This window comes from Sander lucioperca, chromosome 5 (assembly GCF_008315115.2).
Source record: "Sander lucioperca isolate FBNREF2018 chromosome 5, SLUC_FBN_1.2, whole genome shotgun sequence".
Lineage (NCBI taxonomy): Eukaryota > Metazoa > Chordata > Actinopteri > Perciformes > Percidae > Sander > Sander lucioperca.
In genome coordinates this window covers 34529458-34554640 of record NC_050177.1, presented here as the reverse complement: position 1 = coordinate 34554640, position 25183 = coordinate 34529458, and the positions used below count along the sequence as shown (strand labels likewise).

The 25183-nt window shown below is 40.9% G+C and overlaps 1 protein-coding gene across 9 annotated transcripts in view; it reads right to left on the bottom strand.

Moving 5' to 3' along the window:
- The window catches only part of usp32 (ubiquitin specific peptidase 32), a 55196-nt gene that overhangs the window by 17636 nt on the left and 12377 nt on the right, over positions 1–25183 (bottom strand). For 2 of the 9 annotated variants that reach the window (XM_031285528.2, XM_031285545.2), the window contains exons 2-16: positions 22780–22907; positions 19166–19271; positions 18789–18907; positions 17099–17258; positions 11098–11229; positions 10857–10964; positions 10405–10520; positions 9214–9276; positions 8784–8867; positions 8065–8126; positions 7850–7952; positions 5621–5837; positions 4492–4673; positions 2687–2827; positions 1054–1219 (exon numbers count right to left, since the gene is read on the bottom strand). In XM_031285528.2, the coding sequence (XP_031141388.1) occupies positions 1054–1219; positions 2687–2827; positions 4492–4673; positions 5621–5837; positions 7850–7952; positions 8065–8126; positions 8784–8867; positions 9214–9276; positions 10405–10520; positions 10857–10964; positions 11098–11229; positions 17099–17258; positions 18789–18907; positions 19166–19271; positions 22780–22907 (1887 nt within the window). Of the gene's footprint in view, positions 1–1053; positions 1220–2686; positions 2828–4491; positions 4674–5620; positions 5838–7849; positions 7953–8064; positions 8127–8783; positions 8868–9213; positions 9277–10404; positions 10521–10856; positions 10965–11097; positions 11230–14380; positions 14668–17098; positions 17259–18788; positions 18908–19165; positions 19272–22779; positions 22908–25183 lie in introns of those variants that run through there. The other 7 variants (XM_031285561.2, XM_031285569.2, XM_031285536.2 and 4 more) reach the window with 6 other exon arrangements.

The window sequence follows — 25183 nt, the reverse complement described above, 5'->3', positions numbered from 1 at the left end:
ATTCAATTCTGCCACTGAAAGAACCATCCGCTACACTTGTTTGAGTGCTCTACTATTGCCTCAGGCTGTCAGGAAGACATAATGTGGAATATGATGCAAAATCAGATCAATTTGAGATATTTAGACACATGGCTCAGAGAGGGGTTTAATGTCCAGCAATGACAAGCCGCTGCTCAGACAGATTATGAATCATGATAGAAGCCCAAGCTCCACCGGGGACTCAGGTCTGCCCTGTGGCCTGAAACCTGATCTGTTGACTTGATTTGCACCAGCGCTCTCATGCTGAGTGCTGATGCCATCACCAACCTGATTACCCAGGAGCAACGGTGTACATCTCCACTTTATGCTTTGTCATATGCTTTCTTTTTGCAGTGAGGCATTTTCAGTTGATACTTGTCCATTTTATCCATTTAGATATCATGCAAGGGGATAAACACTGGAGTGAAATCTAGCTTCAATTATTGTGAGTAAGTCTGTTATATAGGATTTCTATTCTGAGTACATTGGACCTGAATTGACTGAAGTGGAAGTTGACTAATTACAGTTAATTAAAGTAATTAATGTGGTACAGCGTTTTGTCATCAACTTACATATACCAGAGTGTCAGTCGACACTGATTAGACTGAGGCAGATTCAAATTTGGTCAGTTTTCAGGTGTTCAGAAAGACAAACGAGTGATTTACCAAAGGCCAAATCCAATTTATTTCTTCCAACAATTTAAACGTTGCTATGATTTGTATTGTTTTTTTATGATTTAGAATACTTTATAATGCAGATCAGTGTAGAACACTAGAACAAGTGTCGTCAAAACTAATGCTTGAATGGCAAGGTCTGTGAAGATGGAAAATATTTGAATTATGCAACTTTTAGAGTGATCAGCAGTCTTGCCCCTTCACGGATCATTGGTTCTGTCCACTGCCCACTTCACAGAACTGCCAGGGCTGGATCAGTCCACTCCAGGAGGATTAAAAGGGGGGAGGGGGGGGGGTGCGGGGTGGTTCAATGAAGCATTTGTCGACGGCTTGCTCTGGTCTTGCTGCAGGCTTACATTACCTCTTGGTGGGGGTAAATACGGTGGGAACATTCGCAGGCTGGTCATACCCATATTGACCCAGATGTTGGACTGGGGGGAGCGTGTGGCCGGCTGCTGGCGGAGGAAGAGGAGGTAGCGCGGGAAGAGCTCCAGCTCTGCTTGGCTTGTCTTGCTCTCCAGGATAACCTGCAGGGGTGGAAGGGATTTTTTTCTTTTTTACTTTTCATGTATGGAAACCACTGGGTGCACTGATCAGTCTGTCAAAGTGCCATCAGTTGTTGTGTGATCAATACATTTCACTCTCTTTTACACGAGGAACTACTAAACTATATGTAGGACACAAACATCGCCACTTTCTGATCCATCAGGGGAAATACCCACACTCTTGTGCAAACGTGCATGTGTTACCATGGTTAATAAATAATGTTCCATAACTATAAGAATTGCTTAAGAGATTGCTTCCTTGACAGTTCCCCCAATGCGTGCACTGATTGTGCACCACAGTTTAGTTGCAGCCAGATTGAGAGCCACCTGTTCAAGCAGAACCTGTGCAGTTGTTTAGTCTGCGACAGATTTCAAATTACAGATTTCACATAAGCTTAAACAAACCACAACAAACCCGACACACCAGAGGTTGTTTGAACCTCACTGAATAGTTCAGGTGTGAAAAGCACCTTAAGGTGCTGTGAAAGGCATCCAAATATGAGCATCTTTGGTGATGTTTAGCTGTTAAGCCAATTTTTTGAGACATGAGTAGATTTGGCCTGCCTGAAGGCAGCAACTTGAGCAGTGTGTCTTGGTTGGGTGGCGCTACTCTCTATATAGACAAATAAATGGCTCATCTCACTAATAATCACTTATTTTCAAACTGAGCTGTTCTTTAGATTATAATGCAGGGGCAAATACAAATACTGGCATCTGACTGTGACCAGTTTCAAATCACTGCATATAGCCCAAATTCATATTAAGGGTCCAGAGCATCCATTAGTCATTTACACCGTCAAAATTATTTCTATTAAGGTTTTAAGGCAAAAAAAATATTTACTGTTTTCATTGTCTGCTTTACAATAAAATAAAAACAGTATATATTGTTTTTGCCTCAAGATAGATGATAGAAGATAAGCAACTTAATTCTCGTCAAAGCAAATCTCAAGTCAATTCACAAAATTTAAAAGCAAATTGCAAAAGTCAGTTGCAAGTCCTTCAGGTCTCTGAATGCTGACGAATAGGTTTTGTTTGTGCGTGTGTGTGCGTGTAAAATAACAATAGAGTGAAAAAATGCAATTTCCCAGACAGGGATTAATACAGTATGCCTTCCTTCTTCTCAATTTACAGAGTGACTTCCTGGTTCAACTCAAAGCTACTGCACAATGACAGATAATTACTGATATTGCTCTCACTTTCAGTTTTAGTTAAAAAAAAAAAGGCTGTTTACAACCATGTCTGATTGCCTGTCCATGTGTGTTTCTTGCCATGTTGGATTTTGTTGAAAGATTTTTCAAAAGTAAGACTTTAGTTGTAATACTCCTTTAAGTCTGACTTGTTCAAGTCTGACAGCTCTGCTCTTAAAAGTATACTGTGATGTTAATACTGACCAGTTGCAGTTCATCAGCTGTTGAGTGTGTGTGTATATTTCAGACTGTATTCACTCACCGGTCGAGGCAGGCTGAGGTTGGCACCGTACCAATGGTAGAGTGCCCGCCACACCGGCTCAGGCACTGTCTCAAAGTCTCTGCCAGGCACCAGCTGCAAGGAGCGCTTCAGCCTGCCACCCTCCATGGTTAACGTAGGTGCCTGCAGGGGCACAGCACAGACATCAGCATTTAAATACGTGCACAAAAGACCCTATTCTGCCTACTTGAATTACAGATAATAGACAGAGACAGCACCCTAATGCTATGTACAGAATGGCAGCCTGCTATCAGTACAGCATAATGCAGAGATAAGACAAAGGAAAAAAGAAGCACCATCTGGTCCCTGAGAGCCTTTGCCAACAGAGGAGGAGCGCCTCCTAATTAGGAATCTCAGATAATTTCTTTTGTCAAACCAAAGAAGAAGCTGGCAAAACATATTCCTCTCCCACACTGTGTTCTGATGTAACCACCAGGATGTTAAGATTAGAACTGAAACTGAAATATCTTTTCATCCACAAGAAATTACACAAACTGCTCCAAATATAACACAAAAAGATTCTATTTTACAGACTGAAAATGTACATCTTATTACTACCTCTCACACTCACTCACTCACAAACACAGGTTTGTGGCACTATCTTTGTGGGGACCCGTCACTGACTCATTGATTCCCTAGCCCCATACCCTAACCTTAACCATGACAACTAAATGCCTAACCTTAACCCTTACCCTCACCCTAATCATAACCTAATTATATCCCTAATCCTACAACCAAGTTAGGGCTGGGCGATATGACCTAAAAATAAAATCCCCGATTTTTTCTCCCCCTACTTAAAATCAATCTGCAGATGACAAAGAAATTGTTCAAAACAAGTTTTAACTTTATTTTGTTTTGACTCACACACATGCACACACATGGGGCATGTATACCATTATGATTATTCATGCCAATTTTGTGGAAATATAAATTGGTTTGAGTGTTTTCCCTTTTTTTGGATGCGGGGTGCTATATATTCAACAACAAACAAACGGATGCGTGAGATAAAGCTGTTTTCACACATACAGGTAATTCACTTCTCGTTCCTCGCTAAAAGTTCAAATCATTTTAACGTTATTGCGCAACCTTGCCCCTATTTTCACCTGTTGCTGAGTAACGTACATTAACATCCCATGGTCTCTTGAATGTAGCATACCTGTAGCAAGCTCCTTCGTAGTAACTAGCGGTAGAAACAAACGTCGAAGAGGAGCTCCATGCTACAGAGCGGCGATTGCTAGTTGTTTAAGCCGCTACAGACCTCCATCACAGCTCGGTCGTATCAGCGGCATTTAGTAGATGTGGTGAGCCGCAAAAGAGTTCCTCTACACCGCCTCTGGTGCCCCGCATGGTGGTCCTTTAGGTCAGCGGTAGCTGGTGGTTCAGTTATCCGATAATAGGTGACTCTCAGCCGGGGACAGAGCACCGCGAGCTGCCGGTCATTTCGGCGGAGATTACGGATAAGTAAGTAATGAAACTACTAGTTAAGAAAAGAATTAATGTTAGTCCCTGTCGCTACCATGTTGTTTGTGTATCTCTATGGCAAACGCGCGGGGAGAGGGCTGAGCCCGTTCGGAGCTATGGGAGCCCAGAGGGGAGCGTCGGCGGATGTTAAGGAGAAAATCGATTTTCATTTTAACAAATCGACGTTAACTACACATTCGAGTTAATCGATAAAATCGATTTATCGCCCAGCCCTAAACCAAGTCTTAACCCTCAAACAGCTCTTTAAACTTGTCGGGACCCCACAAGTATACTGGACTCCCACCCACACACCCACAGATCCTTGCCTTCATGGGGTCGGTATTGACCAGAGACTGGTTGTCGATGGCTCCAGGTCTTTGTGCTGCCAGCTGGGAGGGGAGATGGCCATTGGCTCCAGAAAAACACTGATTGTTGTTGTCCGATACATTGGGCTGACGAGCAAAACAGCTCTCTGTAGTAGAGGGAGCTACCTGCGGGCTCAGGGCTGCTGGGTCAGAAGGCATAAGGTGGAGCAGGCCACACACACAGGGAGGAAAAAAATCACACAGAAACACAAACAGAAAGTGTTAAAATTCAATCTATAGTCAAGTTGGGATGTTTTTATTCAAGTGAACTCATGTGTTTTCTACGAGTGTGAACAGTGTTAAGATGCCAGTTCAAATGCTACAAATAAATACAATGATAATACATGTTTTGTATGTACAACTAGCCTCGCATTACTAGAGACCTCCACAGCGCTGTGTCAGCTCTGTAGTATCGCCTGGCTGCACGAGTTAATATTCTGGTATAGGGAAAAAATTGCTCTTGCAAAATAGATAGCAGAGACAGTGGAAGGTGAGGAGAATGCCTGACATCCAGCGCGTCAGGCTTTACCCGCACTGTACATCCAGTAAGCCAGACTAATGTAAAACTGAATGACAGTCCACAGTCAATAATTCTATCCATGGAGCTTAAGTAAGCTGTGTTGCTAACCCTTTTTGCATCTTGGTTGATGGGTTTCTGATCCTGGTTGTTGGAAGACAGACCTCTCATGTATTTCAATTAAGGACGTCCTGACACACAGACTTTAATACCATAATGGCAGTGAGTCCTAAAGAATAGCTTGCATGAACAATAAAAGCCGGTCACTGATATAGGTTAGGCGAATACTATACAGTACATTCTGAAATAAAAACTAGTATTAATAAAGTAATAAAGGCCAGTCGCTGATAAAGGCTTTGGGGAGGGGGGTAATTCAGAATAAGGTACATTTCCACAGCACTAATTCTATTGGTATTATATTGATGTGATACTCATCAATGTGCTGGTCTCTTTTAATTTGGGCAGTGTACTTGGAAAAAAGCGTTCAAATGCATGACTGAATTAAACCAGTGTGGACATTCAGTATTTGTTTTTTATACGCCATCTACTGTTATGTGAAGTGTGTTGACTGACCACTCTCTGTGGCTTCCGAGGCGCTGGACACAGCATCAGGTGACCTCTCCTCAGTGGGGCTGACCGGGCCGAAGGTTCCCAGTCCTCCCAGTCTGTCTGGTGGGCTGGGCTCAACAGTGGCTGTGGCCATCGGAGTTCGCAACGAGCTCAGGATGGACGGCTGCTCCACCACGATGCCCTTATGCTCCTGGACAGGGAGACAACAGCAGGAACTGCCCTGTCATTGTTTAAAGTGATATCTGTGATTAATGTGGTGTTTGCTTTCATGACTGATCTTTCGTCACTGCTACTGTCCCAGTGTGATGTTGTTTCGCAAGATGCAGTGAAAACTTTGGCTCATAAACTGAAATCCAAATTCAAATCTGTAGCACCGGCACTTTTGAAAGTGGGGTTAATAAAATGTAACACTTACAGTACAGAAATCTGTGAACATGTGGGGAAAACCATTTTAAAAATAAATGTTGTAGCTCTACCAACTGAGCTATCCGGGCGCCCATATATAGAGGTTTACTCCTCGACGCAGCGGGCCCGGGTTCGACTCTGACCTGCGGCCCTTTGCTGCATCATTCCCCCTCTCATGTCTTCAGCTGTCACAATAAAGGCTGAAAATGTCAAAAAAATAATGTTAAAAAAAAAAAAAAAGTTGATACAACAACTAAACCTTCACACGTGAGCTATTATTCTGCGTGAGCATTTACAATACCCAAGTTATATATATATACTGTGTATAACATGTCACATGAGATGTTCTGCCTGAGTTGGAAAAATTATTCCTCTTGAATCCATACAAAACAATGTGGAAATTTGTAAAATAAATACTAAAGTCAATCAGCAACATGTGCAATTTAAGTTTTTGAGAACCAAGGTACAGAATGGAATATGAGTGGCCAAGCAGGCTTTGTAGATGTAATAAGAAAAGATGATATGTTAAGCTTCACATTCGTCTCTACAGTAGGCTCTGAGGTGAAATTGTCTTCTCTGGAGCTAGAACAGGGACAGTAAATTCACTGTCCCTGTTCTCCATAGTCTTCAAGATACAGTCAGGCTTACCTGACCTTCCTCTGGCTGTTTTTGAAACTTTAACACCACTTTAAATGATGTCTTTATTAAGCAACATCCATTTGGTAACTTCAGTATTATTTAAAAAAAAAAAAAAAAAGAAAAAGTAAAATCATTAAGTTTCTTGATTGTAAATTATTAAAATAATACAGTCTGGTTGTGGCCCTCTAAATCACTGGCCACATCTCAGATTTCTTTCAGTGATTCTAATAGGTCTATTGTTGTGCTCATTGACAGTTTTTTTCCGAGTTGGAAAATCAACTGGAGCCGTCCCTGAGACAGAAAAAAAGTTGGTAGAAAAATGGATGAGATTGACGTAGCTGTACAGGATGTTTTAAAGCTATAGTGCATAGTTTCTGCTGAATGACAACAACACTGTTGGCGCGTCCACATGATACAAGCCTTCCGTGATCGCGCACTCGGCCCCAGCCCTCCTCCACGAAGTTGCTAGTAGCCAAAGACAATACCGAGGATTAAAAAAACATGATGGACTCTTCAGAAAAGGTAATTATCTTCACTCTAGCTTCTGTGCGGGAAAGTCACCGGACTCCACAATCTTCTGAATATAGCCGTACTGAGAAATACAGACGAGGTTGTGTGGAGCGGATAGTCGTAATTAGCTTTGTAGCAACTCATTTGGCAATGGCTTGAATGTAACGGACGTTCAATAATATCAAAAAGTTACGCACTAAAGCTTTAAGTCAAAATAACAACTCTGAAATCAACGTTTTGTCAACGTTCAATGTTTCTTTAATTACCAAGAAAACCATTTACTGCTCCAAGAAACAGCTTCCCCTAACCACTTCTGTCGACAGAAAACAATCATTACAGATTGGTAACCCTCCCAAAGAGTGAATGGCTAACATAATCACAATGTCAGACTGAATAATGGAAGAGAAAAGAAAATGGCAATCCAGTTTGAAATCTTCACTTCTTTTCTTAACCAAAAGGTACAGTAACTTTGCCACTCATCATTGTCTAATATCATATACCTGAGTTAAAGTTGTAGCAAGTTGTAACTATAAAAGCATCAATGCATTTTTTATTTATTTTTCAAAATCGTTGTAATCAGATAGACTATTAACTTGCCCTTTACAACAATACACTGCATGTTAGGCAACACTGGCTATGACATTATTGAGCACAATACCTGTTCAAAAGTTGACTTACATATTTAACGTAGTCCTTCCACTGCTGCCACCACAGCATGGAGATGAGGAACCAGTTGTGACTTTGCTGCAGCCCATGTCTGCTCTCCCTCTCTAACCAACCCCTGCACACAAACAGACAGAGAGACAAACAAAATAATGGAAAATTGATTAGGTCCAACAGCATATTCCTCAAAGTTGTATACATGATGACAGATAGAGAAGACAGGTATGTACCTGATGATTTGTCCCTCCTCCTCAGGACTACCGGGCCTGAGCCCCAGGACTATGTGGCAGACCTGGACCAAGACAAATAAACAAAGATGTACAAAACATATGGAAAATGATGATGAATACATTTTGCATTTTCCATTTCAACACCAATACGAATTGTACAACTACTGTACAGCATAGCCGTTTTCAAACATGAACTCCGGACACTGTCAGGAGAGTTAGGTGCAGACATTGGTCGAGGTTTCCCTTTCACACATGTAGCACACGTCAGGCGCGTTCTCACTTACTGGAAATACTATAATACGCAGATTACACCGCGCTCATAGCCGGTTCGTAATTAGGTCATAAACAACTGAGCCGCTTGCCGTTCCTTGAATCTGTCTGAGGATTTCGCCGTTGGTCCTTACTGACAGAAGTTTCGAACCTGGTCGTCTCTCAAGTTAGACATCCGGTTTCGCGAGCCGCATGATAGAAAAGTCATCAACATGCCCACTGGCTCGCCGTGACTAAACGCAATGAGCAGCTCTATTCACACATTGGCTTAATTGTACATTATACCTTACACGGCTTCGTACTAGAGAGCTGGCACGGTAAACTCTGTCTGATGTCCAATCCAACTGATTCAGACATTTGCGTTCTTACATACAACTCCAATGTCTAGATAATTTCAGGTTTGCAGTGCATGTGTGAAAGGGGCCTCAGTGGATACAGTGGGAACTGACCTGGAAAAGGAGGTTTAAGAACTCATTGGCCAACGCACTCTTCACACTCCAGATCTGGTAGTCTTCCAGGGTCAGGTGACCCAGCTGGTGAGGAGTCAAAAACACAAAGCATACTCACATTTACTGTTGTCAAAATATAGCCTGCTTTACGACCTTGCAAGGTTGGAAGAAATGCTATGGTCATTGTGGGTGAAAATAGCTTAGAGGTAAGACAAGAAGGCAGGGTGACTAGAAGGTTGCTGTGGGTGTACTGGGTAGCTCCCAGTGACAGTATGTGGATATGAATGTGAAGCTGGAGTTGAGTGTGAAGTGGTGTTGACTTTCTCTGAATCAAGGTTATAAAATCAATTTATATTATGGGGTAGAAGGCAAAGGATTAACTTCCTGACAGCTACATCAATGATGACTGTCACCAAGAGTTGTGTCTCACCTTGGTTGTGTCATGCATCCTCAGGATGCCCTCTACTATGTCTGACACGCTACTGTGCAGCTCCTGCAAGGTAACAAAATATATTAGCATCAAGCAGAAAACACCAAACATAAATACCATATTAATAGAATATTTTCACTTTGAATTCATATGGCAATCCAGCATTTTCATCTGCCAGCATTACTTTTAAATAAACTGCCAAGAAATCACAGCCACAAATAAATCTGGTCTAGGATATGATTGGGTGATGTCTCCTGGATCGGACTGTGATGATTATGTTCAAATTCTAAATTGATATTAAAGGTGCTGTAGGTAGGATTGTGAAGATCCAGGACTTAGCCAAAAAAATTTGAAAATCAACAACTTTTCAGTCCCTCCCCCTTTTACACTAAAGCCCAAAACGGTCTACTAAGCCCCTCGCCCCACAAGGGAGAATGAATGTGTGTGCATGAGCAGTGACTGACACGCAGTTAGACACCCCCCCCGGCCCTGATTGGTGCATCTGAACAGGGAGCGGTGGATTTTTGCAAATCGCACTACAGGCTGTAGGTGGAGCCAGAGGAGCCAGATTTTATTTTTTATTTTTTTATAAATGACCTTCTTCATGTAGTTCTACTGGAACATAGAGTCAGTTTCATCAAATATGACAAAAAGTTAGTTTTATAAGTCTTACCTACTGCACCTTTAACTAATTCATATTCAGGCATCTTGCTCCTGGCGACTGTATAGACTTATGTGTCTCTCCTCTCTGCCGCGCATATGGGCACAAAACCCGCTACAGGTGCTATATCCACTATTACGAATCAAACTATGTCAGTCATCCTTTCAATAATGACATTCTTTCGCCAGAAATAAGGTGTATTACATAGACTAAATAAAAGTAAGTTGTTCACAATTCTCTCTATCTCTCTCTCACTCACTCACTCACTCACTCACATTGGCTTTGTTCAAACTTGATTTTGGGAAAAAGCGATGAAAGGAAATGTGAAATGTAAAAACCAAAGAGTCCTAACTCAACGAGACAACATGAGGGACAACTAAATGAGGGAAAGTTTGATGTTTAGCACAACTTTAATGTAATTGTAGAGCAGGGCCCTCAACATACAGTCCACACCTACTTCTACATCTACATTCAGAGTGTGTGTGTGTGTGTGTGTGTGTGTGTGTGTGTGTGTGTGAGCGAGAACTTACAGGGAGTGTGTCTGTGCGATTGTCCTTCCACACCTCCAACAAGGCCACCACCATTTCATGGAGTTCATCTCGAGACAGAACCCCATCACGATCCACATCAAACACTTTGAAGCAAACTGGCAGTGAAAGAGAGTGATGTCATGGTGAAATACAATTATGGTAATGAAGCACAATGCTGCCTAGAAACCCAACACTATGCTGTTTTATCTATTAGCAGGACATCTAATATATTTCCATTTCTGGCAGGGCAACTGTAATTTCAAGCACCATTAAAAATTCTGATGACAACGATGATTGTGCTCTCGACAAATCGACACTTTCCCTAAACATTTTTTGTGTTTTTTTTTCAAATTCCAGAAGGAAGCTACAAAGAAGAAATTGAGCACTTCTTATGATAAAAAGCTTTGTGATCATGTGAAGCGTCTGGTTTTTATTAATTTGTAATGGCTTACATTTCTGCCTTTCAGCAATGGGCCCCCTACAGCACGCAGAAAGTCCACAAGAGATCTCTTTAAAGTCGATGTGATTGTCCCGATTCTCATCAAATGCGTGAAACAAGCCTGGAAAACAAAATCAATAACAGAAGAAGAGGGTTGTATTCACTGGTGAGGGAATGGATTTAAAAGCCTTAAGGCCTACATACTGCACAGTATAGATTTACCATGAGACGTGAAAAGGTAAATATTGTCCTACCTTCACTCAATGAGGCATGGATGGGAGGAGAGACCAGTGGGACAAAGGTTTCCAAGTCAAAGCGGCCGGTTCTGGACTGGGCTTTCAGTAGCCAGTAGCGCTTCTCCAAGTCTATAATGTCTGATTCCTCCACTGCAGGATAGGAAACAGAGGAAGCCAAAGTCAGAAATACAAACAGTGCAACACAGTTGCATAATATTTAAATGTTATATTATAAAACTGTGAGCAACAGGGCCTATATTCACAAAGACTGATGCTGGTGACTGGTGAGTGGAGAGCTGTTATGGCAGTGTGGGAGTATGGAGAACACAACAGTGACACCACCACATACTGAGATGCATTATTACATAATAGCTGCTGGGAAAGAAAAAAAAAAAAGACCGGTCCTGTGGCTCTCAGCAGAGCACGGTCAATCACTTTAGTTTCTCTACCAGCTTGACTAGGTGACAGTAGTTATGTTTACATTACATTCCTAAGATTTCAGCAAAATTATCTGTGAGTAAGTGCAGGTTTCCATCAACTACTTTTACACAAATGTATTCAAGAGGATGTAAGAAAATTACATAATTTATGGGGCATTTCATTGCTTTCCACCTATGATGGTATTTCTTTTGGTATTGTATTTCTGTCATTGTTTTAATAAATCAATTCCTCTCAAACCATGTGCACACTGTAACAGTCAAATAATCAATGAATCAACTGACGGAAAATCCATTATTATCAGCCGCTGTTTTAGATCAATGTAAATTGTAAGATCTTTGACTGTTGGTCTGACTAAAATAATAAAATAACGTGAAGATTTGTGCTCATGGTGCTCAAGGAAATTGTGATGAGCATTTTTTACTTATTCCTGATATTTGAAAGGTAGAATATGTAGCAAGTATGGCTCACGGGCCAGAGAGAGAGAGAGAGAGAGAGAGAGAGAGAGAGAGAGAGAGAGAAAGAGAAAGAGAGAAAGAGAAAGAGAAAGAGAGAAAGAGAGAGAGAGAGAGGGGGAGAGAGAGAGAGAGCAGTAGCAGCGATCAAGCAAGCTGGAGAGTGAATGAAGAGAGGAATGCTGCACAAAGCAGTGAATCAGAGCAATAAAAGGCTCTTCGCTCATTTTTTCGCAACAATTATGTTGTAAGCACAAATAAACACACCCACACCTCTGCGCCAAGGGGCCACATTGACGGATTATGAGCGAATGCAGAGCTTAACCTCTTTGGCTTCATCCTGTCTATTTCTCTGTGTCTGTGTCAGTTAAACTGTGCGTCGCTATGAGTCGCTGGGGAGCAAAGCGACGGTCGGAAATGAGAAGGGGATGCACAACCTGCACGCTATTATTGGCTGGGGGTTACATACCCACGTGGGGCCCAAAGGCTCTTTATTATCGCCCAGAAGTGTCCTGCGCACAGCAAAGTAAAAATAAAGGAGAATCCAGGCAGAAGACAGGGTCTCTGCAGATACAGACACTACCACACACTTCTAGTGGGTCATAAGTGATGATTAAGAGGGATTACTATTAAGTCTATACATTGTTTTTTGAAGAAAGCACTGCATATTGTACCTTTAAAGACCAAACAATTAATCTAGAAAACCATAGACAAAGTAATTGATACGGAAAATAATCACATTGTGAAAACACCCAAGTTAAATTATGTACTAGGTTACAGATCAAGTAACCCATTTACACTATTGCTTATTAGAGCATGTACATGTTGTGACATAGTAAGGAGCAGAGTTTACATGATAGTGCTCATGATACCACAGCAAACCCAAGGTGGGGTCTACAGGTCAGTCCAATATAGCATATGAAGCTCTGCCAGGGTCAATGAACCAGCCCCCCCCCCCCCTTTCAACATGCTAATCCGCAGCTTATGGTAATAGGATTCAGCAGATAGCCAGCTAACCTTTGGCATGGAGCCAAACATATAACAGGTGTCAAAACACAGACACGTAAATCAAGTGGCAGTCAATTCCTGGCAGAAATTGGACTGCAGCTTCCCAGTCGGGCTATTAAAAGAACCTTCCTGAAAGCTTGTTTTTAGCAGCTATTGGTCACAGTGCCAGTCACATGGGATATGATAATTGTCGTCGGCTGCTAGTGAAGCAGCACCCTGGAGAATGGACTGTCTGAAAGGGGCGTTCCTCTCTCATCCAGGTTCTGATTCCCTGTAGTCCAGAGGTGGACATCAGGACAGTTCACCTTGGCCTGACCGGGAAAAACTCGATCACCGTTGTACCGCGACTGTTCAACCCTTCATCCTGGCTCAGACGTTTCAACTTAAAACAGACTAAAAGGGAGCACTGAGTACGAAATCATTGATTTAGAACGTGAAGGGGACTACATATTGATGGCATGGAGGAAATAATATGAGAGTGATAAATTATTGAGGAATGTATGGACTAAGACATAGAGCGAGCACTAGAGTCTGACAACCTCTCCATCTCAAAGGTGAATTGGACAGTGCTTACTCAACAAAAACAGAAAACAACACTTCCTGGGCAATAATCATAAAGAAAAGCACACACACACCCACACACTGTGGTCCTAAACAACAAAGCTAAGACTAAATCGCAGACGTATCAAGCGCTAAATAACAGTGACTGGTAGGGAACGATGCTGCTTTTTTTTTAACACATCAATGATTAGTCTTGGTGGACAAGAAGGTAAATAAATACTTGTGTTTGTCATGCAGAACATTCCTCATGACAGTTGTGCTATCGTCTGACTGCTAATCTATAAAACTCATTACTCAGACTATGGATCGCCTCCTGCACATCCATCTCAGGGTTGTTCTCTGCTTCTACAAGCATCAGTGTAGCGCTCAAGGTTACATCAGTGTCATTTTTTGTTGGATTTCAAATCTTTATAATGATGGCAGAATTTAAAATTTAAGTTGTGGCAGTTTACTCTGGCAAATGCTAAAGGATCTTAAATGCATTAGTGGTAAATTCTAGGTAACTCTCTAAAATTTGCCACCTTTACCTTTACCTTTTTTAAATTTTAGGTTCTACAAACACATTTTGAGGTTTGATATCCAACCATATTCACAAGTCTGAACAATGAACAGTGTACATTTATATTTATTTCTCTATAAACCAATGATAAACTAATCAGATGAAGTGGCCTTTTTTATCAGTGTAAATCAAAACAACCAACAAATATTGGCTGTTCCAGAAGTGACCATGAACAACAGTCACAAGGTATCTACATTAAAGAACAGTCTGGCCACAAATTATTCTGTCAATGTACTGCTATTGTCTCTATGGCAGGTGTCTTGTCTGGCCAGATACCCACCTAAAGGTGCAACTCTCCCCGTTTGACAGCAGAGATACCATACCATTATCCAGGGAACATCCTTAGAGAGGTGCTGCCACAGCCAGCATGTACCATAGCAAACTCCCCGTGATAACAGCTCACAGAAACTACGTTATCCTTTCCCGAAGGCCGTTATTCCCACAGATTTCTACTCTCATAATACTGTAACAGTGTCAGAGGCTAGCAAGTTAGCAAAGGATTCAAGCTCTGTCATGAGTCAAGCTTTAAGTTCTTGCTCAAGAAAGCATTAAGAACAGTGTGTCAGTCACTCTCTCCTTCCCCCCCCCACACACACACACACATAAAGAGACACAAAGTTAAGAGGATAAACTGGGAGCAGGCAGATTAAAGGCAGCATCTAGGTTCTCTGGACAAGACAAGGTTCTTTCCAGCCCTCTGTCCTTAATTGGCTAAATAAACCCTGGCTAAATTTATTTGGACTGCAACTTTAATAGTATCACTGTAAAACCGCCTCTGTGGTAGTTACACACACGCACGCACGCAGGTGAAGCTGTCAGAAATATGCATGTTGTGCGCCCGGATAGCTCAGTTGGTAGAGTGGGCGCCCATATATAGAGGTTTACTCCTCGATGCAGCGGGCCCGGGTTCGACTCCGACCTGCGGCCCTTTGCTGCATGTCATTCCCTCCCTCTCTCTCCCCTTTCATTTCTTCAGCTGTCCTGTCAATAAAGGCCTAAGAAATGCCCAAAAAATAATCTTAAAAAAAAAAGAAAAGAAATGTGCATGTTGCAGCTATCACGCATCTACGGTCGCATGAACTAGTGCAGTCTGCACAGTGCAGGGCAGAGTGTGACAGAGGGGAAATGGGTATAGAAGGTAGCAGTTGGAGGAGACAGACCTGGATTGGTGAAGGAGCGATGGAATAATTAAAAAGGAAAATTGAGTGGAAGGAGGAGAGTGAATGCATCAGGTTGATAAGTCAAGCCTGTCGGTCATTTCCTGGGGCACTCACTGCCACTGATGGCGCCAAAGCCAAATTTAAGTATTTTCAAGTCCTAGCACTGGATTTAGGGCCAACGTTTTACAACCAAAGTAAACAAACATATAAAAATAACATTTTATTAAGGAGACATTCTAAGCCTACATTCAAGATTTCCGCATGTTCTCTAAAATGTCAAAGCAGACAGAAATGGCCATTATAGGCTTATGTTAGAAACATGCCATTATTCCTAATGTTTACAGTTTTTTGTACAGTATATTTAATCACTTTTTAATAAGAAGCCTCTTATCTGCTCCCATTTTAATTTGCTGTTTATTCTGTTTGATGTTACTGCAAACTCAACGTTTCCTCCATGTTTACCTGATTGTTTTCGGCCAAATGTTCATTTTCACAACTAGTTCTATCAGTACAAAGACAGTCGTGTCATACTCTGCTGCTCTTACGATAGTTTTTTTTTTTTTTTTTTTTTTTTCCAGTGTTAAGTTACTGTCAATGAAACGCAACACTTCCTGCACAGAAGTCTCACCTTAAACCCTTCCAGCAGCATTTACGTGGGCTTAATCCCTCTTTTACTGGAAGGCTGAAGTTGTAAATGATTCACTAATTAACTGCAGTCAGTTAACAAGTGTTACAAGTATTAACCCTTGTGTTGTCTTCGGGTCAAATTTGATCCCTTCTCAAAATGTCTATCTCAGAAATATGTTGTTTTTTTTAACTACCTAATTTGAATTACCCAAAAATAACATGGATGGATAATCCCATACAACCCGCTTCGCGAGTACAACAAAAGATCGGCTCTCTACTTTCATTAAATTTTGGGTGTTTTATTAAATTTTTTTTAGCATTTGAAAAAAAAAAAAAAGTGAAATGTTTCGGAACAGTATCCTCACTTAACATTGACCCTTCTGTGATTATCATTCCTTAAATATTAGTCTAAATAATTCATAATTTCTGCTTCTTTAACTCAAGAATTAGGTATAGTTTCCTATAAATGAGGTTTTTAATTGACCATGAATTCCAAAAATAAGTGTAAAACTATACTGGTAGCAAGTTGGTGTTAGTAGTGTTTATACATGGTAGTGAAAAGAAGCGTTAAATGTAAAAAAAAAAAAAAAAAAAAAGCGCCAAAAATATGGAAAAAAGCGCCAAAATTGTCAGAAAAAAGAGACCAAAACATCAGAAAAAGTGTTGATTTTCAGTTTTGACCCAGAAGACAACACGGGTTAAAGGATAGGTTCACAATTTTTCAAGTAGGTCTTTCAGGTATTCAGGTACCCATATGAACATTAAAACAGAATGTGCTTGCTGTAATCATTCCTGAAGACCAATAGCTAATAACAAGGCTGACATGTTATTGTTTATCATTAAAGGCCTACCAAAAAAGGGAGAGTTTTTCCAGCCCTTTGAGCCACTGGAAAGCTTTTAATGTAAAACAACTGCAGGGAATGTTGGGTTTTCAGCTTGGGTTTTCAGCTTAAAGTGAAGGATCACCATTTTTATTTATTTTTAATATGAGGTACAGGTATGCCAAGCATCTATTAGTGCCATTATCTGGAGACTGTCTTTTATTCGAGAATGTATGGTATAGTATAAAAACAGTACACAAAATGGCCACCAACTAAACTTTCTCTGGACATGTTATTAATATGACTTAATATGAACATCAACAAGATGACACAATTGCCTTTGTGGACATGCAATATATGCAACACACATTGAGTGTTTTGGGGACTTACAGTGTGTGACGCCAGCCAGGGTCTGGTAGAAGGTGGGCGTGTCGCTGTCATCTGTGAGCGTGACACACACACCTCCAGACAGAAGCCATCTGGATAAAGTGAAGGCCTCCTTGTTCTGTAGGAGCCAGTTCCTGAAGCGCTCATAGTTCACCTTATCACTCTGTCACAATACACAAACGAAAAGACAATTAGGCTGTTAGTCTGTCAAAAGCAGAAGATGTTCTGCATCTGTATCCGTCTGTTTTTGTGTTCCTATCTAAATGCTCATTTGCCAGAAACAGGGCTTTTAATGATGATGGGCAAAGTGATTAGATGATAAGTAAATTCACTGATTAGAGTATATACACACAAACTCACCAGCCACTAAATTAGGTACACCTGTTCAACTGCTCATGAACGCAAAAATCTAATCAGCCAACCATGTGGCAGCAACTCAGTGCATTTGGGCATGTAGACACGGTCAAGACGATCTGCTGAAGATCAAACTAAGCATCAGAATGAGGAATAAAATGTGATTTAAGTGACTTTGAACGTGGCATGGTTGTTGGTGCCACAAAGGCTGGTTTAAGTGTAGTGTGGAGAACATGGACTTGAATTCTGCATCTTTGCTGAGTATTCTGGTTTCTGAATTAAGACAAACGAGCAGAAACTGAAGAACGAATACTGATGGAACAACTGGCAACTTTTTATTCCTGGGACAAGGAACAAACACACACACATACAAGCTGTGTCCTAATTCAGGGGTTGTAGCCTTCGGAGGCTGCATTTGAAGAGCGACTGCATCCCAGCTGCGCGACCAAGGCTGTCCTGTCATCGCAAACGTCGCCGGTATGAGGTTGTATCAGCTGTCACTAATTAATAATAATCCTGTGAGTAACTTGATTGCAGGCCTAAATAAAAACATGGCTGTTGTCTGGTTAAAGTTCTCTCTGTAACCCAGTGTCTGTACTGCCAAATGAGGCAAAAGAAGCTTTTCTTAACACCACTGTACAACCGAGACTGGACTCTGTGGAGAGTGTTTCTGTAGTTCCAACAACTCCAACCGAGACATACGTCTTCTCTCTAGTTGATCGTGTCTGGTCAGTTTCAGGAGTCGCATTCTCCCAATCAAACTCTATAAACCATTATCACATCAATAATTTAAGCTCATCAACTTTTGAGATGTAAATCAAGACCTGGATCAGGTAGCTTGTGAGAAATAAGGTGGGCCGAATTAGTAGGCTACAGCTGTTGTTACAATGTGTCAGATACATATTTAACCATAAGATATGTATCGGATCACCAAAAAAAGAACTTGATCGGGACATCCCTACTATTAATGTTGTCTAACAGTGTGGATTATGCTTTATTGTGTTGAATTTACGTGGTTGTCTGCGGTGGACTGTGATTTGAAGGGTGCTTTTATACCAGTAGAATAACTCAATGTACTGCCAAACTTTGCATCATCTCGGTTGAGTTGGCTCAATGTGGTAAATGTGTAACAATAGCTGTAACAAGAGTGTGTGCAATGATGAAAACAAACCCAATGATATTAGCCAAGGAGATAATGAGGCTATATGCAGTAGTTATTAATAATAGTTATTCTTTTTTTATTAAGTCCAAAATGAGTTAATGAGAGATTTGATCTGTATGGTTTAAATGTTGATATGCGTATCCATGTGGTGACAGACAGGCTGTGGTGTTTGCTTACATCACTGAAGCACTTCTTGAGGGAGGCCGGAATTTCTCCATCCAGGACCTGCAGAACTGCTTCTATATCTTCCCTGGCAGCATATCCACCCAGATCGCTGGCAAACAGGCTGAAGAGGTCTGTGAGCATGCACACACAAACACACACAAAGTGTCAGAAGAGAGTTTGGCCTTATCGCAGAAAGGCAGGCCTCTTGCAAGTAGCAGCAGTAAGAACGATAGAAGCTACAATGTCAGTAACGTCTTGATGGATTAGCCTGCCTGCAACACATTAACCACAGCTATCAGAACAACAGAATCAGAAACAGACAGAGACAGAGACAGAGAGACTGACAGCATCAACACAGACTTCCTGTTAACTCATCAGAAACAACTTACACTTTGCCTTCTCCTCATCGCGTCCTCTGGTCAGAAGCACCAGCCCCACGATCAGATTGTTGAAGTGCAGCCCTTTAGGCGAGCCTCCAAATGAGGTGTAGATCACCTAAAACACAAAATACACAGGACAATGTGGGAAAAATGACAACTTCATAGGTAGATAGATAGATAGATAGATAGATAGATAGATAGATAGTCTTTACTGTCCACTGAAATTTGTTTTCACAGTCTGTACAGTAATCACCTCATGTTCACACTGTCTTCAACATGATCAGCAATTTAGCAGAAGTCCATTCATTTACTGTAGCACCAAGAACAGGGAAATGTGTTTGAGGGACAAGCCTGTCGCATCAGAACAGATTTTACCATCAGCTGTCACCAGCGAGTCTGACTACAGCATTTTCTAATTTCCACATCAATGTAATTGTGATTCACCGAAAATAAAATGTTTTGATAAAACTTCATTAACACCTGGAAAATCTACTACAATCCATTAAAGCAGATCGCAATTAAGACAACCTTTGTGCAGAAGTTGATATAATGTGAAGCCCATTGTGCGGTTATGTGCTGAGAATGAGAGGCTTTGTGTGAGGACATCTCCCATTTCCCAAACAAAATGTACACTTTGACAACAGAACAGTGGGCACACTGGCAGAGGAGTTGTAACACAGGGTATCATATTACAAGAAGGTTTTGTATGTGGGTATGTTTTGGTTCAAGCATAATCTCTTTCTGTGTTTCTTTCTCTTCCCAAGCCACACACACAGAAACATTTGCCCATACAATGGCTGAAATTAGGGATGGGGATTTTGTTTTAAGGAAGGCAGAGACAGAAAGAGAACAGAGAAAGCACACAAGAGAGTGGGTGAGCAAAAAAAATACAAGAAGAATTAAATACCAGAAAAAATAAAGAGATAAAGAAGAGGCATTATTAATTATTAGGAAACGTGAAGAGCTATTAGATCTTGTTTTTTGGGATCTATAATTGTAAAAGACCACTTCAAGAAACTGCTGCTGCGTATATCCTGTCTTGCTGCGACTAATTTCAAAAACATGTCGGACAACGACGCACCAAGTGCAGAAAAGCGACTGAAAGGCAGTTAGAAGAGCACAGGTCACTTGATTTTGTTTACGGGCAATGCTTTGATACCCCTGTGTGAAGGCATTGTCTTGCCACTCAATGTGAGGAGAACAAACCGATGTGCTCCAGTCTGACAGAGATCATGAAATAGAGGAAGTTAGTTCAGATTCTCACAGCATTGGTGAAAAAAGAAGAAGAAATATGCTTCCTCTTAGGTGAAAGGGTCTGAGGAGGCATTACATAACTAATTAAAAATGTTTTTTCCCCAGAGCCACTGGTTAGAGCAAATAACCAGGAAAGTTTTGTTGCAGCTGAAAGATAAATTCCATTCCACTGAAAGCGGGAGTGAACAAATTAAAAATCTTAACTACAGTGCCTCAGTCCTGGTCTTTTCGAAGAACTGCCATGAAGTTTGAAAGATCACATCACATGTCAAGAAAAGCCAAAGCGAGAAGGAGAACCCTTCCAGAGGAGACTGAAGAGAGGGTGAAAATATTCAATAGATCTGCAGATGTAAGCAGGATCATGGTAGGGAAAAAAGATTTTGTCTCACATGGAGAGAACACAAACAAAAGAGAACATCCTGAAATCTAAATTGGTTTCCTGAATTTGCTTAAATGCATTTATTCACAAGAACTCCTAGGATGATGAGGAGCCTAATTAACTCAATATGTTTTTGCGTCAAGTAACAGGGTTTCCAACATCATTCTCCAGATTCCAGATTTTCTTGAGTGTATTTTTCACATGTTTACTTTGCATAATGTAAACTATATGACCAAAATACATCTGACTGAACATATTAGGTGGCACTGAGCTCCAAAAAACGCTTGACACTTTACCATCAGCTAATGGAATCACATTCAAATCTGAGCAGTCTCCTGTTTGAAGCACATATTCATATCCGATAAATCAAAAAGCATTATGTATGCTCTGTATGAAGTTGAGGATCACTGAATCTGTGTATCATCATCATGAACACGAACAAATAATCAAAGGAGGAAGGTGTTTTAATGCAAGATAGACTTGGTTTTTAAACAAGTGTTACTGAGATTTCTGAAAATGAAAAAGAACATGGCGTCTTGACTGACTGACTAGGCTCAGGCTTTCTTTGAACTGTCAGAATGTGCAGCAGCCATGTTTCTGTTTGAAGAGACCTGCAGTAACCTTAGATCTGGACTGCTATCACCCTAGTAACTGCTACCATGGGGAAGCAGAGATGCTGAGAGAAACGTGCTGTAGTGTTCAATGGTAAATGGACTGCATTTATATAGCATTCTTTTTGTCTTAACTTGCTCAAAGACATGACAACAGAAAGAGCTGAGGATTGAACCATGAACCCCTCTACCTCCTGAGCCACATTAAACACTGTGTTTAAGTTTAGCAGCAGATGGGGGAGTCATTTTGTGGAAAACTAACTCACTTTCCATGGACTCACTTTCCATATCCCAAATCACACTGCTCAAACAACCTGTTTTCCTCCTTAATATTTTGGAATCTGCCATCTTTAATGGACAGAGAAAGAATACCAGCTCTCACCTGTGAAATTTAAGATTGAAAAGTAGGACCAAGTGAAGTCAAAAAGCTCAGCCAGTTACAATCTATGGTGGAGGTATCTACTGTATGTAACTGCCATTCTATGAATTGAGGATGGCATGGATGTGGATGGAATTGTAGGTATTACATATTGTTTTATATGTATTCAAAGTAGCATTCTCAGATATTTATTCTGATTAGTGTTTTGAAAATAAAATAATTCTATATGTGATGCAAGTACAAATTTTGATCTATACAAGGACAGCTTACAAGGACCTAGATTCAGTCCAAGGCGTAGCGGGCTATTCATACTGCCAATCTACATAACTGATGGCCCATTGGTTTACACTTAGACTGATCCCTTGCTGCCTAATTTCTGGCCCCATCATGATCTAAAAACAGGAAATATGTAACATTAAGGAAGTAATAAAGCCTTTTCATGGTAACGTTAAGTCCTGTGGTATGCAGGGCTGGACGTTGTGCTGGCTAAGACTATCAGAAAAAAACTGCAGCTAAAAAATTTGTATTATTATTATTATCCAAGGATCCACCTACAGTACCTGTGCTCGTACCCTTCTCTGGATGTATGGCATTGAGTTAGGGGAGAAGGACACAGCAGAGCTCCAGGCAAATAATCTGTTGTGAATGAGTCACTATATCCTCTGCTAGGAAAATATCTGTAATGCTATCCAGTCCAATATTGATCCCTATGTCTCACAACACGCTCAACAAAACCACCTAAGTTTTCTCCAATTTGTCTAAAGTTAAGGGTTACAACACTCTCTTTTTGGATTTGTTCTTCATCAGATATCGTCTCTCACCTCCTTTCTACAGGATGTGCTATCTTTATCTCCGGAGACACTGGATGATTGACTTGGACTGACGTAACCTAACCTATTGTTAGTGGCAACCTGGACAACATTCAACATTTCACTGTAACTATCACTTTAGAGTAACCATCATGGTTAATGGTACATGTTGTGACATCACTGTGGTTTACCTCTGCAACTTTATGTGGAACTCCATCTCCCAGCACTTCCCTGTAGAAACACTGTTGGGTCATGTAACAGGTGAGGCCGCTGGTTCTCTTGAAGGCATCTTTCAGCCGCTTCAATTCCACATCAGTGACTAGAGAGAGAAAGACAGGAAAAGAAAAGTGATTATAAGCAAACGTGGTATGCTTTGTTTCCTCATTTTTTTAAAGAATCTGTAAACTCTCTGCTAACAGGACCGACAGTAAGTAGTACAGCGCAAAACAATTACAGTGTATGTAATAATTCATCCTAATGTAACTTTAGCCAAGTTTCCCTATTTTCTACCAAATATAGATTTGAGTTATCCTGAGTAACTAGGACATTGTTTTTGGAAAAACAAGATGTCATTGACCAGATTCCTTTCCATACCAGATTCCTTTCCATTCCATTCCACTAGAAATTGTCAGCAGCAGAGATCTCAAAGTTCCCAGAAATGATAAGCATAACTACATGCAACACTGCATTTGTTTAGGAAAAGGAGAAGAATGTTTTGGTTTTTGTGTTTCGGGTGAAACAACACAAAAATAGTCTGACAGGATGCTGCCTTTAATAGACAAGCTGCTTAAAACAGGGTATTTGTGGAACAATGATACAATTGTTGTGGCAGTCTTGCACACATATTCACAGCTTACGTTTTTACGTGCTTACTTACATACACTTACACACACTTCAATCACACACACACACACACACACACACACACACACACACACACACCACACACTTACATTTCAATTTTACACCCACACACACACAGCTGATTATAGGTTTACCACAAACCATGTACTTGTACTGGAAAATTTCAACGTCATCAACACCTAGACACTACTGTGGTGACATCTGACTTATAAGTGAGACAGAGTTTGCAGCTTTCATATGTCCACATCGCATGATCAACAAGTCACAGGAATTAAATGCATTACCTACACAGCTGACGTGTTAACAATCAAAATATTAGTTGGTCTTAATATGTCAGCCCATAAGAGTTGGACAGGGAGCCATCAACAGCCAACAATATTTCAGTCAGTTAGAGACCAATATCGGCACCCAGCAGCTATCCGTTTGACAACGATTTAGCCTCTGGAGGCAATGGGAAATATTTCTGAGGCTCCGGTGTAGCCAGCGGATAGCAGGCCAAGACTTCCTCTTCTATGCAACACTCATTGTTTGTACAGAGATGTAACCATCAGCAGCACTTCAAACAATACACATCCAATTGTCCTCGGTAAAGGCTTCCACTTCCAGTCAAAGCTATGCAACAGTGAGTTGTGATACTATGAGTTCCAGCAGCAACAATTACCTTGCTTGCTCTGCTGCTGCAATGAAACACAGCGGCTATATTGTCCCCTACATCGAGATCAAACACTGATGGAGTTTTCCAGATACAGCTGCACACTATGCAATGTGCTGTTGGTTGAACTGGACCGTCGCCACTCTGGGCCAGTAGAGATGTGGAGACACTAGTGCTGAAGCCACTATAACTTCATAAATCAAAAGGCCCACTGACCTTACATTAATAAAACTTTGACAATTGAGTAATAATTAAACTAATTAATTAATTACTTAATTCAAACATAACATTTTGCTAGTTTTTATTATAGTTCGATAGCCCTAATTAAAATGGATTTAGAACCCTGGTAAAAAGATTAAGAAGTGTTTAAATGTGAGTGATCCTGAAATGCAGTTTCCCATTAACAATTGTACCTTTTATAATGGTCATACAATGGTTATGAAAAAGAATGGATGCATTTCTCTAAAAAAACAAAAACAAATCTTGTTGAGTCAACACATAGTGACGCACTGCCAGACCTTCCTCCACAGCACTGCGGAGGAAGGTCTGGCTAGTCCACACAGTATTCCGGGATGGGAGAAAAACGTGCTCTGGTTTATCGGCATTTCTTTAAACCAATCACAATCATCATGGCCGGTGCTAAGCGCCGGACAGAGCAACAGTGCCTCTGCAAAATAGCCTCGGGAAGGAACTTGTTTTGGTGGAACGTGTGTACCTTCAAAAGTTGTTTTAGTCGTGCAACAGAAAACTCAGATTGGACAGATAGTCTAGCTAGCTGTCTGGATTTACCCTGCAGAGATCTGAGGAGCAGTTAACCATAGTCCTCATAGATCCACCTGAGTTTAAAATGCCAACACAAAGAAAGCGGAACGTGACAGACATCCGGCCGAAAATAAGTAACATCTGGCGGAATTTCCAGCGGCACGTAAACAATCCCGGAAATGAAACGTCGTCAATATAGACTAGTCAGCACATACAAATTTGATTTCCACTGAACTCCATTAGAGCACACTCATATATCACATTTTCTAGTAATAGCATTAGTGAAGTGAATTAAACAAATCTGCTTGCTGACACTA